At 34.0% G+C, this 20,676-nt stretch overlaps 1 protein-coding gene across 1 annotated transcript in view; it reads right to left on the reverse strand.

Annotated features, from left to right (window-relative positions):
- The window catches only part of DIAPH3 (diaphanous related formin 3), a 254,448-nt gene that overhangs the window by 88,740 nt on the left and 145,032 nt on the right, over positions 1-20,676 (reverse strand). The window contains exons 24-25 of the mRNA XM_080376190.1: positions 9,173-9,298; positions 180-343 (exon numbers count right to left, since the gene is read on the reverse strand). Coding sequence (XP_080232316.1) covers positions 180-343; positions 9,173-9,298 — 290 coding nt within the window. The remainder of the gene's footprint in view (positions 1-179; positions 344-9,172; positions 9,299-20,676) is intronic.

Genomic DNA, 20,676 nt, shown 5'->3' on the forward strand with positions numbered 1-20,676 from the left:
TTAAAAAGTCCATTACCCTTACGATATCCTAAGAATTTAGGATGTGTAAAGTAACATTTCTGATACGAGTATCAGATACCATTTTAGGAGGAATAAAATTATTTTTAGTTTGTTCAATAACTGAAAGATTACAAAAATAATTCCTAACAAACATTAGGCATAAAATAAACAGATTGTACCATGAACATTGTCCTAAAGTTGTTTAAGTCAGTTAAAAACTCCTCCACCGAAACTTTCTTCAGATCAATGGCATAATATCCCATCACATTCTGATAGAGTTTTTCCATGTTCTCATGCATCCGTGAAAGTTTCTGAAAATCTTCTTTGGCATGAACTAGAAAGCTGTACACTGTTGTTAAGGCTGCAAGAATACTCAGTGAATCCAGTTAAACCCACAGTTTTTACTACACATTGATCTGTATTTCATACACACTTTTCATCTGCATCAAATGAAGCATCAAAAGAATTCCTTCCATGTCATATATGCTTCCTAGTATTTACTGTGTATATTAGATTTATGAATAAATCGGAGTGCTTTCATCAAATTTTCTCAACCACTTTAATTTTAAAGATTATTCCATTACCATATAATTTTGTATGAAATGAAATGGATGGGACTAATCTAACTTCAAGCACCTTTATAGTTTATTTAGTATCACTGTCTCCTTATTGAGGCTAAAGTTTTAGGTATATAAATGACTATTTACATGGAATTTAGGTACAGATACCAATAACTAGCTTGAATACTTTAAAATATCAAGAAACAGTATAGCTCCTATGAAATTAGAGTACAAATGGAAGTACTGATAAACAGGAGTATTAAAAGTAAAAACTATTAAATATTAAAAACTTCATCTTAACAGCTTTTGTTCAAAATGCTGTTGTAGCAATAGCAACGCATTCATTTCTGTTACTGGTGGCTGCACTTGGTATTTATGCTTTTTCTAAGGCTATCTGCAATGTCAATAGGAGTTAAGTAAATTAGAGGTGAAAACAATAGAACTAGAACAAGAGATAGACAATTTATAGACAGCACCATAATACTGCATAACATAAATCAAATAAACCCAAATAACACCCCACCACCCCCCCCCATGTTTATTCAAGACTTCTGATAATAGTTTGTCAAAGAAGCTCAAAGAAGAAATATTGTGTGTGGTCACTTTCTTATGTAGGACAACTTCATAAAATGCTTACTTTAATGGAATGGTAGCTAAACAAATATTTATGTTTCGTTATTCTCCTGCTGCAGAAAAGACTACAAAAGACAAGAAACAGCAATTTTGCCTTTACTCCCAATTGCCCACCCCAACTGCTGCAAAAGAGGATTTACTGTATCCGTATACTTTATATGACAGATACACACTCCATGGTCACTTTATTTTATGAAGCACAGAATTTTTAAACAAGTGCATTAAAAACTTGACAAATAGAACTTTTGTCCACCATGCTGTTTCAAATACTTCAAATACACAATAACAATTTACTGCTGACTGACAGCTTTCACTCCAGGTTTTTTATGATGCACTCTTCTTTTAGTTTTGTTTAGAGGCTGAATGACATTTGAATTTCACCATTACCTTCTGGGTTTGTTAAGGTTGCTTTGAAAATGCCAAGTAAGCAGTTAATTGTTTTCTTTTTGTGTTTTAGAATCCATGCCAGAAAGTCAAACAATAATGTTCTCAGACACATACAGGAAAGGGGAAATAATGTACTTTCACAACATTCAAATTAGTCACTATGATGGCTATTTACTTGGTCTGTAAGGGCACAACAGTCTCCACTATGACAGTCTTGTAGAAAAGCACTAACAAATCCCTAGATTTTGATGATATTAAATGATACACCTTCTATCACCCCCCAGCCACTTGATTTCAGACCTTCTCTGACAAGGCTCCTTGTCCAGTATGAGTTTCTTCCCATGACTTCACATGATGAAGCAGCTTCAGACTGCCTGTGCTGACTGGCTAGCAACACCTCAAAGGGAATTGATGTTGCTGGCCCACTTTTTCTTCCACATCTATTTGAATCTCTCTCCTTCACTTAGCTCCCAAGAGGCACAACAATCAGAGGAAACTACTCCTCAGAGTTGAGTTCCTTTAAAATTATTAAGGATGTTAATAAGTTATTGGTGGGACATCAAGGAAAGTTGATGAGAGCTCAGTATGTAACAGTTGACCAAATATTAAATAATTTAAAAAAAGATTCTAAGAAACAAGACATGAAAAAACAAAAGTTGGAACCATCAAAAGAAACATCAGCAGTTCAAAAATAACCCAAACAAACTGAAACAACTAACAACTGTAATAAAGGAAAACAGTAAAGTTAATGCTGAGTGAAACTACAAGCAAGCATTTCTATATCCTGTTTATTTTCGATCCTACAATTTAGGATACTTATTATTTGTGATTCTTAAATCAGTAACAAAACTTAGGGAAAACAACACTGCTTTTTTTGCAGTTATGAGGCTGTTTATTTCCACAGAGTGGAAAGGTGAAGGAAAATTAGATAAATTTGTTTTGTTGTCACATAAATGCCATACATTCAGTAACTTTTATCAGTTTTCTAGGAAGAAAAAAAACTTTTAAAAAAAAGTTAAAATTACCAATAAGATGTATACTTAATCCTGTAAATGAATGATATGCCAGAGTATATCTTGAAAAGGAAACTTGCGAGGTAGGGAGGCGAGAGAGACAAAAATTCTGTGGTATTCTGCAACACATAGTTAAAGTTACAGCTATCTTAAGAGTCCATACAAATTGCTTAGTTTACGCTGTTAAAACTGACTCCCCTTGAAAATAATCATGCACAATTTTAAACCCCAAATACAGCACTCTGAACGACGTTTTAGTATCCAGTATTTGAATGCCAGGCACGATAAACCCTGAGATTTTTATTTTCCATCTGGTGCATTATGGGATACCCTAAGCTCTTGGCATTCTACTGAGACTGTGCTTCAATTTAGGTATTTTTAATAAGTCCAATTCCTTTTTTCCTTAAACATGGCTTTTGTTAGCCAGCACCAGCTAAAGTGGAGACAACAGGGAATACTATGGAGTACAGCAATCCCAACTGTAATTACTATGAACAGGTTGATATATATGCATTATCAGCTACACAATTCATTGGCTTTGGATGAACGAAGACAGAAGTACAGCAGAGCTGCAACACAGGTGGAAAGAAAAGGAAATCATGAAGTTAGGTATTTGTTAACTTTTTCTGAGGCAGCTTCACTTCGTGGACTGCCTGTTTGGACCCACAGGACTACAGATCATCGTTCTGCTCATTAATGGAACAAGAAAGCAATGCAGGGCTGAGACGAATGTATCTGTGGCAAAATTTCTAACTGCTCTGTGTTTGGTTTTGCATATTCTTGGCAGCTCTTCTCATAGCGGGTTGCTTGTCTGAAGTTTATACCAATTTTAATACATTGTGGTATACAAAATACTAATATAGTGCAGAGTATCAAGCCAAGTAAAAGCAGCTGTTACCCTAGAACAGATCATGAATGATGTTAACCTGTACCAAACATTTCCTTAAAAGATCTCATATTCACTGCTTCTGATTTTTTCACAAACTAATCTGTGTATTAAGTGTAGAAAACTGAAAAAGGAATATTCCTTTGTATAAGAACAAAAGATTAACTGGGCATAGATGCAGCAAGTATTTTAGCAGAATCTTCGAAACTGAACTGAGACTGCCACTACACTAGCTAGCACAGTCTCTGTAAAAATTCGGGAAATTTTTTGAAGACTAGTACAAAAAAACTTTGAGGTCACTTCAAACCAGCATTTCAAATAATGATTTGCTAAAGTCAGGAGGTGTGAATGTTGCAGCGCTCTCTTAAGGATTTCTCACATCAAGTTCTTGGGGAAAATAGTTGCAATTGTCTGAAAAATACATGTCAGAGACATACTTTTATATACATAGAGCAAGGTTCACAGTAAAATTCCATATCTGAATATAATAGTTCATGAAACACACAGAAACGTTTAGATTTTTAAATTAGTACCTTCTGAAGATTATTTGTCAAATAATACCTTTTCCTTGATTCACCCACTCCTGCACATCTCTATGTTATAATGCTAAAAAACCCTGACATGTACTTCTATTGTTCATCCAGTGTTTTGCTCATTCCAGCAAAACCAATGCTAGCTGGAACTGTATGCCTGAAGTTCAGATCAGTTACTAAAGACCTGTATAAAGGAATTAGAAACTTAAATTAAATTTACACTGTGCCAAAGCCCTATCTCATTACCTATCCACACAGCCAACACCTTGACGCACTCCCAAAGAGCAACATACCAACTTTTTTCACTTAATGAACTAGGTCCTGTAATCTTCCGAAGTCCGTAGGATACAAGGACTTACAGACTTCAGCTTATTTATGTTGCACAGAAAGAAGCTCAAACTATGAGGCCACTTAAGTAACTGACAGTTTAGGAGGCAGCATGTAATATCTTCCTTACAATTGAAATGGGTTTCTTCTACCTCACTTGAATCAGGCTCTGACTTGGGTAAGTGCTGGCCCTTCCTTTTCTTTTTGTAATGTCAACGAATCAACTTAAAAAACAAAGAGGAATAAAGAACTAATAAAAAAGTAAGGACTCTGTCCTGAGCCAAGAGATGGTCAACAACTCACTGTCTCTCAAATATTGGCTCCATAAGCTTTTGTAAAACTCACCATCAACACTACATTCCGTGGTAGGCTGAAACTTGTCAAGAGTTTCTCAGCTGCTACTTAGAAAACCATAAGATGTGAGCTGGACTGATAAAGAGTACGCTGACTAAATTACTTAATTAAGCTTTTAATATGCAATTTAAATACTCTCCATAAACCCACTAGATTTTTGTTTTGAATGTACAAGTGTATTTTGTTCACTGTGCTTTTTATTGAACATTTCACTGAATGGATTTAATACTCTAGATCAATATAAATTCAACATTCTTCAACTTTCCTAATTAAAGGAAGCAGAACTGCAATAATAACTATAATTTCTTTTCATCTCGCATACATAAGATGACTGACACACTAGCACAATCTAATATATAGGAGAAATATTCATAATTATAGACTTTGTCAATAAAAGAGTGCACCAACTGTGCATATATCTGACTTCCTAAAGAAACAAGAATGCTAATCAGTTCATTAGGGGCCTTTGGGTTGTGATATTTAGCGACAGGATGTAATAGCCTGCTTGTCCATGGAGCCTAATTGTACTCAGGATGAAAAATTATTTCCAACAAAGCACCATCCTTCCTTTTTCAGATTTCCTGCTCGTTTCTTTTTATGAGTTGAATGCTTTTCAAGACATCAGCATCATTCAGCTTTCCTTGTCATAGGAATAAAAGTAAAGACAGGTCCAGGATTCATCACGCTGTGCAGGATTATCTAACCTTTACATCAAACCTTTTTTGCTTTGTAATTTATTGAAGTTCCTGTTTTTTCTAAAAGTGGGCTTCTTTAATTAGTGTTTTTGTAGACATTACTAGAAGCCATATGTAACTTTACTGTATTGAAACTACTGCCTGTCTGCTGGGACAGGTAGTAAGTGAGGGCAAACTATTCCTGTTCATAATATTTACTGTTCAAAATATTGTATTTGAATAGTCTAATAGAATGAAATATGTAGTATGGTTGGATTTAACTGTACTGATTTATTCTGATTAGACCAAATATTTATCTAGCCTGTTTCTGACAGCAGTCAATACCCAATGATTAGGGAAAAAAGAAGGAAATTGGCAAGTATAGCACAATAATTCAACTAATGTAGTAGTATTCAGTTTCTAACAGTCTGCACCTTAGTGATTTTTCTGAGGTACCTCTGGACTACTGTGTTTAATAGCTCCAGGTGTACCATCTTTAGCTAATTATCTAAGCCTTATATGAAATTAATTTAATTTTCAGCCTCTACAACATCCTAAAAGTAAATGCTACAGTTTGTCTGTTGTGCAAGAAAACATTTCTGTCAGTATATTTTAACCTGCTGGACAGTTACACAGGATGAACCCTGGTTATTTATAAGGCACAATGACTATGTTCCTAACTTGCTTCCTATATGGCATACAAAATTACATTTATTTTTAGTGTATTTTCCTAAGTTTTTTGATTTTCCACCTTCAGAGACCTAATCTATCAAAATATCCCTTATGCAGAAACTATTGCCTACTGCTGATCATTGTTACTGTTCTCTGCCACATCAGTAGGTATACAACATACTTTTTGAGATGGGGTGATGGAAGCACTCAAGATACAAGTATTGCTGATTTTAATAGCAACTTATTTATGTTTTCTGCTTGCTTTTAACTGAAATTATTCTCAAATGTTCTAATATAAAGTTTTTTTCTCCAGATCTATTACTCTATAATCATTGAGTTCACTTACTCTTTTGTCAGCACCTGCCAGTATCTCCCTTCCAACATGAGGTTTTTGGTTTGGGTTGTGGTTTTTTTAAAAATATTAATCCAGAAAGAATAATCATTCCACTTTTGACCCAAGAATATTCTTTCCTTGGAAGTCTTTGTAAAACACCTTGTTGAAAGGTGCATGGAAATTCAGTTATGCTTTACTGTCCTACCTTTATCTGCACACTGTAATAGATTTGCAAGAAGTGAATTCTCTTTAAAAAACCCATGCTGACTCTCCCCACCACATTTTCTCTCATACATATACATGTTGGTCCTGTGTTTATTTAGCCTTCATCAGTTTTCCTGGCAGAGAAGTTTGACTTGTGGATGCTCCTTGCAGACCTTTCAGAACACTCAGATGCTTCCTTTCAGTTTTAATTCCTCTGGTGTCTTGGGCTAACTTAGTATAAGAATCTGTAGTCCAATAGGTTTATATTTGAGTTAATTTTAAAATATTTTCAAGTCTTTTGTGACCACTGGTTACTCCTCGGGATTTATTGATATTTATTTCATATTTTCCTTTAAAAAAAACTTCTACTGACTCCTTCATTTGAGATCATCCTTCCATTCAAAATGCTGCACAACGGGAGCAAACAAATTTCTCCTTTAGAGGAAACTAAAGCAAAAAACAAAGTTAGCTTTATGGCTATGGCTTATCTTCCTGACATACACTGACAATCTACATTTTCTCTGGCAGGATTACAGCTTTTGAGATGCTTGAAAAAGACAACATGTAGATCCTCCTTTGCATTTCCTAAGATGATTATTATCCTTTTTAAGCAACCAGTAAACTGCTCTAATGCTTTTCATATATGAGACTTGACAAGGTCCACCTATTTACCCTACCTCACTTTAATTGTATTTTAATTTTTCACACTATTTCTCTGCAACTGTGACTTATTCTGTCTTAAATACAATTTATAACCTTATATCCCAGTATTCCACTCACTTCCTGTCATCAAGTTTCAGAAATGCCCAATATGTCAGTAACACAAAGAGAAATGAGGCATCCTACATAAACATTTTTTTTTATTTTAGATGTTTGATATGAGCAAAGTACATATTTATTCCTCAACTTACTTTTCCTGTGCTTTTCTTCTTAAGTGAGACTAACTTTTTCAGGGTATTCTTCACTCATTCTCAACTGAATTTTGCTAATTTCTTTCATAACTGCTTTAAATATATCGAAGTTTTATAACCATATCTCCAAAGAAAGCTGTAAACTAAATTATCTGTTACTCCAAACTCTAGTCCTCAGCTTAAAAATGCAAAAGGTTATAGGCATTTTAAGTGCCACCATAATGACTGTTTTGGATTAGGTGATCATTGTAGTACCCTTCTGACTGAAAGTCTATTCTATTCTAACAGATTAGATTAAGAAGAGTCTGCCCTTTTTCATAGGTTAGATTTCTTAATAAGTGCTTCCCAGTCCTAACTTCCTAGACTACACATCGTTGTTTTTTTAACAAAGCACAGACTTACAATATTTCCTAACAATATTTCTGAGAAAGTTATTATGGATATATTTTCCTCTTAACTTCCTAGCAATACTTTATCTCTTGTCTTCAGGACCCCTCTCCTAGTTCTCCTGTTATGCTATTGTCTTATTTGGAGACAAAACTTATGTTTTGTGCTATAGAGACACCATGCTGGTGGGCTGCAACATATCTCTCAAAATCACATTGAGCTGGAGAAAAAAGTCGGCAACAACAACAACAAACAGAACAACCTCACCAACAAAATACCTGACCTCACAAAAAATTTGTAGCAACACTGAAAGGTTACAGCTAAACCACATTATCCAAAGAAGGCCTAAAGCTAAGTTGTAAACACTCTGGTTGCAACTGTCTACTGAAGATGGAACTGGCCCTAATGCAGCAAGAACCAGGTATATCCACTTGACCTCAGGGTCGACTTGCCATCTCTTTAATAGCATGAGGTTAATCATGAAGATTGTCTCCTGAGTCCCCCTGCCTTTGTACCAACTAGGTGATAATCTAACCATGACTACAGAGGAAATTTCAACCTGTCTCTGCTGATATTTCTGCTTCTAGATTAGTCTCAGCGCCAAGTATACACAACTATCATCTGGTACGGAGGTTTAAGCGAAAGAATGTGGTTTTCTGCTTTAATTGAGTACCCTCATGTGACAAGGCTTTCTTATGAGAGAGACAGGCAGTGAAGTTGTCTGTAGGATTTGGAATAAATAGTGAGAAAAGGAATTCTGGCAAAAATAAGACCAGAAATTAGTTTTCACATACTATGAACATAATCTCTGAATTAAAAGAAGGTTTTTAGTTCTGTGGTTGCATGTACAAAAACATTAGCAGTGGTAATACATACACTAGAAAACAAACACAGGGTGACAGACTTCTTTTTCTATGGTACACATTACAAAAAAAAAAATATCATTTAGCACTAAAGTGCTTAACGTTCCCATTCTAAGTTTCTCTAAGTAAAGAAACTTCGAGTGTATGGCGTTCTACATAGTGTAAAACCTGACATCAACCATTTTCCCCCCTCATTCTTTCCACTACAGATGAATCCTTTAATTGGACTGTTCATGTATTTAGTTTTTGTTTGTTGGGTTGTTGTTTGTGGTTGGTTTTGTTTGGGTTTTTTTTTTTGGGGGGGGAGGGAAGTTAATTTTTTTCAAAAATAAATGCTACATAGACAGAAGTTATGCAAAGAAATGCAATGTTTAAGGTAACGCAGTTAAATTACTTCTGGTTTTGTTTTTTTTTTAAGAATACTCCAAAGGATATTGACATTTTTGCTACAAACTTATCGTGCTTATCTTCAGGAACTGGAAAAGTCTGCAAATCCTTCTCAAGCTGGTGGAGTTGTCTCTCCATATGCTTCAGGCTCTTCTCCAGGTTTTCTGCCGAGACTAAAATACAGAACATTCATTCTGTTAACACCTTTGTTTGTAAAATACATTTTACACGTTTAATTCTGAAATAAAAGCACACTGAACAAACTACAATACAAGATGAGGGGGTCACTTTAATAATGTTCAATTCCCCTCACTTATGCGGTTGCCTTACTCTGATTAGATGTGTGCTGTTTGAACACTGTATTCTGTGCCTAAGATCTTGCACTGTAATTAACAGTCTGTTTGAAATAACCTGAGATACACATATGCCTGTCTCTCCTTTCTGATTAACCAAAGGACAAGTTTTGAAGCTACTCCAAGAACAAAGCTTTCTTCAATCTAATCCTGTTAAAACAGAAAATATGAAAATTTGTACGGAAGATCATGAGGAAAATAAGACCCTGAAAACATAGAGAAAACGGGGCTATTAAACACATATACATGAAATCTAAGACTCAATTGCCTAGTTTGAAAGACGATGTCTGGTAAAACACACCACAGAATTTATCAGAGCGGAAGTGTTTGCCAAGCTAGAGGGAAGTGCAAGCATTTCAGAGGGTGCAGCAGAGCAAAACAGGGACTTAGGAGAAAGAAGAGTATAGACGAAACATCAGGGATTGATAGAAAAATGTAGAAAAAGTGCAAATTTTCCTTATCTGAAAAGGAGAAATATAACTTTCATCCATTTGAAGCAATGCATGGAAGTTGAACACTTGATCTGTAAATAACCAATTAAAATAAAAAGACTGGAAGAGTAACCTGAGGATAACTTCTGTTAGCATGTATTCTGTCTTAGATTTATATTATTGCAATCAGTAAAAACTTATTTCCTGATTGTTTATGAAGTAAACATAACATTTAAGTATGTTCCGTGGGAACAATATCTATAGATATGAACATACTCTGAATTTTAGTATAATGACTTGGTTTTTTTCTTCTTTTTCATTATTTATTTAATTCATAATATACTGTACCTATAAAGGTAAAGCTACCTTAAACTTAATCTAAAAAAATCCCTGGAGAAAGTTGGTGGCCCTATGATGTCACTAGGAGCTGTAGTGGATCCGTGATTTATCCACTGAGTAGTTATGTGACGGAAAATGTAAAAGATACACACACTGAACACATCTTTCTCTCATAAAAGTCTGTCAAAGTAAAATGTTGCATAGCAACTACAATCCCATTCATAGCAGAAAGGTTAATGCAACTATAAAATTATCAATGGCAACCTGTTAAAATGTTAATATAACCCCAAAAAAACCAACCACCACACAACTTGGAGACAGTCAACTTTTCTGAAAAGACAATATAAATTTATGTTCACATTATAACTCATCACTTGGTTTATAATTACAATTTTTAAAACCCTCTGTTTACTCAAAAATACCATTTTCCAGTTTGATGTTAGATTTGGCAGATTTTCACTCAGCAACGCGTAAACCCAAACCATCACCAGGTAGGTCAGCTTGCTTCAGTAGTTAAGAAACTGACTTGTTTAGGAAGCAGAGCTAAAATTAGAAGTTGACAATGTTGACTACAGATGTGTTTCACTCTTCCCAGGATCCAGAAACAAACGTGATTTAAAATCAAGTCACACTTCTGCTATGATAAGAAGCCTTTGACGGTAAGCACACACAAGTTTAAGACACTGATTTACTTAGAAAGCTGCTAAGAAACACAGAATATAATACCTTGTAGTTAATAGAACTATCAATAGGACTCTTCACAGTGTAGTTAGTCTGCATAAAATGAGTTCACAGCATAAAATTAAAGGGACATACTTAAAAAAGTCACAATTATGAGACTCGGCAAGTACACAGGTTTAAAAACAAAATAAACCAGAAAACCCAAACCCACCAAAAAATCCTCTACATCATTTGCGGGTAGCAGCTAACAGCTACATTCTTTTACCCCGATGTAAACAAACAAACCAAACAAAAAAAAAAACACCAAAAACCCCCAAGCCAACTCAATGCCTAGAGTTGATCAACAGGTTGTATACAAGAGATTTTTGAATTCTTGCTTCCAGAAAAGCCAATTCTTTATTTCTATTACTTCAGTTCTTTTGACATTGAACAGTTACATATTTGATCAAGAACCTTTACATCTCTATCTTGTTCTGAAGGGTGGGTTTTTTTTCCCCTCTGTCATGATCTGAAGTGGTTCCTGAATATAAAAATTCTGCATTCCTTTGATTTCAGCAGTGCACAACTACTCAATATATTTTCCTTTAAGACTATATTTCTGGTGACAGTCTCAAGCAGAGGCTAGCTCACAACATGATGGTATTACTTTGGTACTATTGTCTTTGCAATGTTCAATTTTGTGAAAACATATGAAAAAAATAATATCTGTAAATATTAGCAGATCTTCAACAAAAATATCACATGAAGCGCCTGCCAACCTTCCCTCATGCCCATCTGGAAACATGTTATAAAATCTGAAGGGACATGGAAGAATGGCAGAAGATTAAAAAATATATATATATATATATTCCTAACTTTGACCCCTAATCCTGAGAGAATTCAGGTATAAACTCAAGCCAAATTGAAGCAGGCAACTCATAGGACAGTCTGAAAATGAAGTCAGACTGGGGTTTTAAATGTCAGTGAGCCCACAAAACCAAGCTGTTTGTTGAATACAACACATGTGTGCCGGAACAGTCTCTCACTTATACCCTCTGAACTCTCACGCTCCTTTTCAAAAAGGCTCCTGATATTTTTATTGGTAATAATTAGATTTCTCCACCTTCTGCCTTTCATGGTTAAAACAACTCTGTTCTTAAAATTTCCTCTCTTGATTCAGGTTTTCTAATAGCACCATTACTCCAGAAGCCTCTCCACCTGCTTCTGTTTTAAAACCTTTCTGCATACTATTTCAGGTGATGATTCACCAGCCCATTTAATGTTTGCATTAGTCTTTCCACAGTTCTACTGAAAATACCTTATCTGATTATCTTATGATAAAATATCCTTTTTTCTTGACCATAGCTCTCATCACAGTACCAAGATGCATGATCTTGTACTTCATACTATCGATTTTATTTTCTTTTACTCTGCTTCCTCAGGATCATTCAGTGATGACAACCCAATCCCCCTCTCAGCTGGCAAAGTTGTCTAACCCTTTGTCACATCACTTATTGGTGAGATACCACAACTTTATTTTTTTGCCATATTCCTTCCAGATGATACTTTACTCCACTGTTTATTCTAATGAATATTCTCCCATTTTACATAATATCAAATGTTTTCCTGAAGTCAAAATAAGTTCCGTGAATCGAAAAAAAATATAATTAAAGCTAGCAGATTACTAACAATAAATTTGTTTTCATTTTATGCTACACTCATTGCCATGTTTGAAAATTCTTTCCTCTATAAATTTTTTTATCAGTAAGGTCAGATGAAGAGATGTGTAATAGCCCAAACCATTCTTTTCTGCTCAGTTTCTTAAGTATTCCGTAATCACATAGCATTACTATAGCCACAGAAAAACTTCGTAAAAAATGTACTTACTAAACTTTTAGTTTCATATCTCGGTTGTCTCAGAATGCAGAAATGGAAACCGGTATTTACAATATGTGAATACAGTACTCTGATTCCACCCCCCCCCCCCAACAAATTTCTACAGAGACATTTTTCTCCCCTCTATCCCATCCCCAGATTATTATTCTTTCTTAAAATTAAAGCAATATTTAATCTAGTTTTGAGCCTATACCGGTTTTATATTAAATACTGGAAATAATTCTCCAAAGCAAAGCACTACTACTTGTACGCTCTCTCATTTATATTGCTGTAGACCTCCTCCTGCTGCTTTTTGCAACAGATATTTCAGCTGATATTTCAGCAATCCTGCATGCTGCCCACCCCGTATGACAATTTTCTTGGATGGTCGCAATCTCCATATCAAGAGAAACTTTGTCTTGACTACAGATATTTCACTTCCCTTGGGCTGTTCCATCCCCTATATTCTTAGGGAAGAGTGTAACAATGACAAGCTGCTGATGCAAAAAACAATATAATATTATTTTTTCATCAATATCATCAATATTTTCATCAATTTCATCAATAATATTATATCACAATATAATATTATTCAGATAATAATAACATCTGAAAATATACTATTTCTTTTGCCATTTGAATTTGATACTGAACTGATAGACAAACTTTACAAAATAAATCTCTAATTGCCAACATATTATTAATGAAGCATTTAAAATTGATGTTAAATGACTAAATACAGCCTAAAAAACACCAACCCCAAAAGCAACCAAAAAAATCCCTGCATTGTCAGGTGGTTTTAGAGCACTAACAAAGAAATATTCCAGAGGCAAAGTATTAGGAGGTTTCTGTAAACACCAGCAAAGCCCGAAATATCCATTAACAGCGGAATAAGATCTAGTTGCATATACATAGTGTCACAGATGACTGAAAATACAATCTTTATGCTTTATTTCTCCCAAGATGACTTTTTTTCTTGTCTTCTACAGCCATTTTCGGCATTTTTGCCTTTTTTTCCCCTTCTTATTTGTGTGTGTGTAACAAGCACATATAATACTCTTGCTGAAATCCTTTTTCCCCAAAACTCTGACAATGCCATTGCCTCTTGAGCTCCCAGACTTCCCCTCCTCTAGTCAAAGCAGGCTCCAGTTGCACACATGAAAGAAGCAGCTCTCTAAGAAGGATTTAATTAAATTTCTCCTACTTTGAATTCAAATATGAGCACACTAATGTCATGTAATTGGTAAATGTATAAGCGTTTTTATACCCAGTTTGCTAGTAATAATACTACCACCATCAGTAGGAATAGGCCTAGGACCTTATACTAACAGTGCCCTACACTACTACACAAGAGCCCTGGCCTGCTAGACTTGTTATAAACTTCTTTTGAGAACCTCCTAGGTGAAATGCATCCTGACAGCACATATCTCTTTTTACAATATATCGTCTAAGCTCAGAACTTGAAAATATGGGAAAAAGTTGAAAACAGAAACCCCCTAATGAACAATTCACTGATGGTCAATTATTCATCGCTGGATTGCTATTGGAAGAAAGCAGCTGCTAAGGCAAGGGGAAAGAATGGCCAAGCAAGAGGTTACGGCACCTGCCCCAGCAAAAAGAAGTCATATCCCTCAGTGTTGCATGTAGACAGTGATACATTGCATTGGTGGACAGAGAGCTGCCAAGAGACAGAACCATCTTATAAAAGAAGAAAATAAGTTTGGAGGAGGGAAGAGAAAGAAGACCCTCACATCACTTGCGGCTTCCCTCAGTGAAGAGCTCTTGAGCCTCATCACCTCAACCCTAGGGGACTCAGACAATAAAGTACTGGACTGCAGCATATTGTATCTTAACAACTAATTTAGGATATGACTGTTCATACAATCACAGAATGGTTTGGGTTGGAAAGGACCTTAAAGATCATCTAGTTCCAATCCTCCTGCCATGGACAGGGACACCTTCCACTAGTTCAGGTTGCTCAAAGCCACAGCTAGCCTGGCTTTCCACACTTCCAGGGATGGGGAATAATTAGTTATTTTTAGTAACTAACTGCTTTGAATACACAGTGATAGTGATTAATAATGATTAAGAATGAACCATTAGCATGAAACATTAACGAGCTTCAGTCTAGTAAAGTTTAAAATAAAAGTTAAAACCAGCCAGATTTATCAGTCTTCTAAACAATCCCTCACTGTGATACAAGAATATTTTTTTTAAAAAAAAATAAAAAACCCTAGAAAAAATAAATATGTAAATATCTATAGTGAAAAACAAGAAATAATTTCAAAAACAGAGGATGTTAATCCTTATAGTTAACAAAACATGGTCTATGGGAGAAGGAATAGAAACCACAAATATGTCAAGCTAAGAGGTAACAAGATAAGCTCAAGGAGAACCAAATGGTTAACCAGACTAAACAGAAAATTATTTGAAAACTGTGTGTGAACTATCCTAATTAGCATACTAAAAGATCCATCCTGGAGCAAAGAAAGATCCCTACTAACAAAGCCCCCTCCCTGCAGAACATGGCCAGTGGAAGAAAAAAAAAAAAAAAAAGCTCTACCTTTAAATGGATACAAGGCTAGTAAGAACCAATGAGAATTAAGTTTGATTAAACATAAACAATTGTTCAAAGTCTATAAAATATTTTACTATGGGTTAAAAGGTGTGCTAGCTTCGTGGATTTACCACCTAGCACCCATGTCTCTGTAGACATGAAAAAAACAAGACACTCTGTGAATCTGCTCTTGTACACCACATAAAGAACCCAGATTTGGGATAACAACTCCAATCTCTAACTCCTCAAGACAGATATATAGGCAGCAAGATACTCAAGCCTAGACATACATGTATATGTGCTTGCAGCACTTCCCTACTCATTAAAATTAAGCTTTCTCACCTTCAGGGGTTTATACCCTCACAATGTATTCAGCTTTTCTATTTCATTGCCCTTTCCACCATTTTAAGGTTCTTGCAACTGATTTCTGCATAATCCATTTGATATTTTTCCTTTGTCTTTTAGAAGCTATCTACAGTTTTACCCTACAGAGTAGCAGTATTATTTTGTGTCTTAATCTCACTATCACTTAAAACACTATACAACAATGAAATCTCTCATTAACATGCAGATATTTATATCCAGTTGAATATATATGAAATTAGTAATATCAAACAGCTTTATCTGAATCCTGATAGGTCTACAGATCAAACTGTCTACATTTTTAAATAACTGGGGGGTCAAGGACTGCACCAGGGATTGGCCATGATACTTAACTGTAGAATCACTGCATGATACAGAAAGCAAACTTCTCATGGACTATTGACATACTTCAATATCATATCAGAAATTAAAGTGTTATTTTGGCAAAAATGTGCAAATACTCAAACTCTTGTTTAATATTTGATTTGTTAAATTATACTTGTAAGAGATGCATATATTTCTATGCCCTAAAGAAAGAGAACGTTTCACTTACATTTTAGTAGTTCATTGCAAATCTTATCTTAAAAATACTTTCCAGATAACAGTACTGTGCACAACTTACAAGCTACAAATGTTAAAAGAAATGAGATTATTTGCAAGAATTACCTAATAGTATTGCATATGTTCCATCAGCTTTTAAAATCTAAATTTTTAGTGCAGTGAAATGCACTCAAACAAAAAAACACAAGGCGTGTTTAATTACTTATTTTTAATAAGATCAAATTATTATAAAATTGTTTAGACGGGAAAGTGCCAAGTTTGCAGTGTGCTGATATTGAACCTGTGTCCCAATAGCACAAAAGTTTTTGATCCATTACAGGTATAGACAGAGGTGCAAAAAAGATCAATAAACACAAAACTGTAGACTTATTTAAAAGTATACTTAAACCACACCATCAAGAATATCTGACAAATTTCCCTTTGCAAATATTTAATGCTCTGATGTGGCATCCTAAATGCTGGAGTAGCACATTTTTATGTCTTAAATGGTACATTTCTGGTAAATAGATATATACTTTTAGCCTAAGATTTTAAAGACTAAAAAACAAGTTCTCTTCAAATAATTTCAAAAAACAGTAGCCACAAAACAACATGTTTTTTCAGTCTTGTATAAGAATCTCTTTCACACAATTTAGAGCTTGAAATAGTCTTCTCAACTACTGCATTATTGGACGAATATTTATAACTTCCTCTATTGCTTAGTGCTCTATAAGACTGTAAAATTAATTGCTGAAAACATTACATGTTTTCTCAGTCTTGACAACAAAAAGCAAGAAAAAAAGATGGCTTTTAATACTTTTTAAAAAAATTCTTTTTAAACAATGGTATCTCAAAACCCTTTTTCCATATGGAATTCTTTGTCTGTCATTACTTCATTACACTTCAGTATTTATTTTAAGGTTAATACCATTACTTTACAGTTAATAGGAGTCTTGTTTCAATGCCAAATCAACCCAAAACTTCAATTCCCATTACCGTTAATCTCTTTAAGCCATAAAATTTAGTATTTGCTATTTTCAGCAGCACATTTATATAATCATCATTATAAGCAATCTAACTCCGCCTTAAATCATAGAGTTGCTTTTTTCCACCAAGGAAAACAAGTCTCAAGAAGGCAAGTCTGAATCTTACTCTTTTTGATAGTTAGGCATAGTTAGTTGATCTAATATCTAAACTAATTTGTACTTGTGGTAATTAAGTGAGATATTTTTCTCTTCTTTATTACTCCCACACCTATGCTTTAGTTCTCTTCCTGATTGTGGTATTTTAGCCCTCCACTAACAACAGCTCTTAATTTTGCCTCATCACCTCATTTCACTAGGACATTTTTACTTCTAGTAACAGTAAATCTTTACTGAAGTAACAGTAAATCTTTAGAAATCACAATAGCTACAACTGTTCCCCAAATGAGCAAGTTCCTTTACAAAATTAAGTATTGCATTCCTGTTTAAACATTTATTTCACTAGTTCTCTTTTGTCCAACTTCAACAGCTGTTTTCCATGGGGCATAAAATCAATTCTTTACTATGATAAAATTCCTGAAATTAAGTCTATATTTCTTTCAAGATTTTTTTTTTCCACTTAATATAATGAATGTTTAGTTTAGCTGCCTCTAGACTAAGTTACAAGAGTATTCAATAGCTCTTGTAAAGTATACATTAGCTTCTTTCCATATAACCTAAAGCATAAGGTACATGTGATATCTCCCCTTTGGTCCGGTCTTCATATGCAACCAACAGGATCACAGATAAAGAAAGTAGAAGTTCTCATTGGTGCAAATAATAAAGTGATTTTCACTCAGAGGATAAATCCTGTGTTTTCACTATAATGTTGATTCCTGAAATTTTGTGACTGTTACCACTAGATTTTGAGTTACAGCCCTGTGCGTACCAGAAAGTTGGAACATAACCCACTTGTCACATTCTCTGCCATTTATGGAAGTCTCTGAATAGCTACTTTCAGTTGTTTCTCATAAATCTACATATAAAAAACCTAACAAAATCACAGACAAATTGTATATCGTAAGTGAAGCTACATACCTAATAGCTGAATTAATTTAATTAACATCTGAGAATGAAGGATACTGTTCCTTTTTCAATACTCAAAAGAACTCTTTTTACACTTTCTGAAAAGCCAATAAAAAATAAAATTCAGGTAGCAGACAGTATAAAAAAAAATGAACCTCTAAAACCAGACTTCTGGTTGGTAGCATGTCTCCTGGTTATTCTTCATAGCCATCATTCTTGAAAACTATCATTTAAGGCAGAGAAACATCCCATACATAATATAAAAAAATTGGAAAATTAACTTTGTCTTTAAAAAACTTTGACTTTAAAAAACCCAAAACAATTAAGATAAATTTTTACTATGTGAGTTACAAACATATTTCAAAGTAAATCTCTGAATGGTCTACCATTCCACACTAAGAGTCTGCTACAAGAACTTAGAAACCTGCATGAACTGCAAGATACTGGAACAATCTATTGATTTTGGTACTGACTGAATATAACACAGTACGGAGTAAATCATGAAGTTTGTAATGTTTTCTGAAAGCACAAAAATCCCCACCCAAACAAACACAACAATCCTGAATACATGAAAACACATACTGTGAATTTGCAACCTAAGAAAAAATAAAAGTGCAAGCAATTCATAGCAGAAAGTATGTTATTTAATATTATTGAGAAAATGGCCATAAACTTTTAGAAATTCTGCAATGGGAAAAAAATATCCTTTCCTTAAGACATATAGTTTGCTTATAGTGTGTATATATATATTATTACTGTTTTTTTCATGCTGTTCTAATGTTTTTCAAATATTGCAGGTGGGGGTGTTCTACTTTTTAATGAATATAGATTAAACTTCATATTTACAATTTGGTTCCTAGCTTAAAAAAAAAGCCTGAAGTTATTTATCTATGAAAAAATCTGAAAAAAGTTTCAAAAATGAGAAAAAGGACAAGTTGCCTGCAAAGTGACGAGTTAATGACTTTTAGAGAAAAGAAAACATGCAGGTTTATATTGTTATTGCAGTATGAAAGACTATATACCATTACCTGTAAGGTCTGTGTAAACTAGTCAACCAAATAAAAGAGGCCTGGATAAATGCAATATAAATCTTTAGAATACCATAAAATAAAAAATTAGTAAAGTGTATTAAATTACCCAAATACTTCTTGTCTGGAATACTAATAGAAAAAGTAGGAAAGTAATTACATTTAAGAGAAGAGACAGCTTTAATTACACGAATCTTCAGGAACTGTCATATCAGTATGCTCATTAGCCGCAATGAGAGTTCCTCCTGCTGATCTAAGAGTACTGAAAAAACAGGATTTGTTATACTTCAAAACAAAAAGGTATCTTTAATTCATGTACTGTAACAGTGAATTAAGCTTACTTATAGTACTACAAAAGTAGAAACTAGAAGTTTAATATATAACAGAAAAAAACTAAATTAAATAACCTGAAATAAACTGCAATTGCATAGGTCACATGTCCCTTGCTGCTTGCCTGTCAAAGTTATATTTTAAAAAATAATTATTATTTCTAATGCAATTAATTAATTTACATATTGTGAATGTTTTATCATTTATAAAATACTATAAAATAAATACATGTTAGCATCAAAACTAACAGACCGTGTCACTGCTCTTAATGCCTTGCAAGCTATGTTAACAGCTTACCATATGACAATTACTGGACAATATTTAATGAAATGAAAGAGGCAAGAATTTTTCTTCTAAAATGGATTTAAAAAAATGAGTTCCTAAACATTGTAATGCTCTAATGTTCACCATTTTCAATCAGAAATAACTTGAAAGAGAAGTTTTAAGAATGAGCAAGTACAAAATAAAAAAAGATACAAGGTATGCTACAACTGGCCTGACTGATACAAGGACAATTATGTCAAGGAAGAATTCTAAAAATAGCATCTTTTAAGTAGCTTGTTTTAAGAAACTTATTAGAAGGTTCAACAATCACTTGATGATGATAAAAACAACACCAGTGAATGCTAGTTTTGTTCCATTTTTATAGTGTATTCAACTTAGTTTTCTGTTAATATTGTTCAAATGGCATTTACACATCTTTCTGACATATTAATTTTGATTTATAATTTAGAGGGCACTTGCAAATAATACCTTATGCCACATAAAAAATGCAAAATTATTGTATTTGAAGAAATGAATATGCAGACAGGAAATAAAAAGCAGCTCAATAAAAAAAAATAGCTTGCAACAAAGGTATGGAAAAAATATTCTTAGCAAACTTAATTGATTTATTCTTGGGAATTACTTTTTAAAACTAATTCAGAGCACAGGATTCAGTGAAACCACGAAGGGAATGGTATTCCTTCACCTCTACAAGCCCCTAAACTTTGCTAGGACAACAGGTAGAAAAAAGTATTTAGAAACA

This window comes from Falco punctatus (assembly GCF_963210335.1).
Source record: "Falco punctatus genome assembly, chromosome: 2".
NCBI classification, from domain to species: domain Eukaryota; kingdom Metazoa; phylum Chordata; class Aves; order Falconiformes; family Falconidae; genus Falco; species Falco punctatus.